Source organism: Myotis brandtii, unplaced genomic scaffold (assembly GCF_000412655.1).
Source record: "Myotis brandtii unplaced genomic scaffold, ASM41265v1 scaffold604, whole genome shotgun sequence".
NCBI classification, from domain to species: Eukaryota; Metazoa; Chordata; class Mammalia; order Chiroptera; family Vespertilionidae; genus Myotis; species Myotis brandtii.
In genome coordinates, this window is record NW_005370286.1 from 1,917,158 (window position 1) to 1,917,364 (window position 207).

At 72.5% G+C, this 207-nt stretch overlaps 1 protein-coding gene across 1 annotated transcript in view; it reads left to right on the forward strand.

Moving 5' to 3' along the window:
- The window catches only part of LOC106728386 (scavenger receptor cysteine-rich domain-containing protein SCART1-like), a 10,116-nt gene that overhangs the window by 6,827 nt on the left and 3,082 nt on the right, over positions 1-207 (forward strand). The window contains exon 6 of the mRNA XM_014550559.1: positions 4-163. Coding sequence (XP_014406045.1) covers positions 4-163 — 160 coding nt within the window. The remainder of the gene's footprint in view (positions 1-3; positions 164-207) is intronic.

Genomic DNA, 207 nt, shown 5'->3' on the forward strand with positions numbered 1-207 from the left:
CAGCTCCAGGCGGGGGTGGGTGGGGACCCGGCCCCTGGGACGCTCTGGGTGGCCTCCATTCAGTGCCGGCACAGGCACGACCTGTCCCTGTGGCAGTGCCCGTCAGCCCCCTGGGACCAGCGTTCCTGCTCCAGCCAGGAGGAGGCCTGGGTGGTGTGTGCAGGTGAGGGAGCCGTGTGTGTGTGTGTGTGGGGGGGGGGGGGGGGG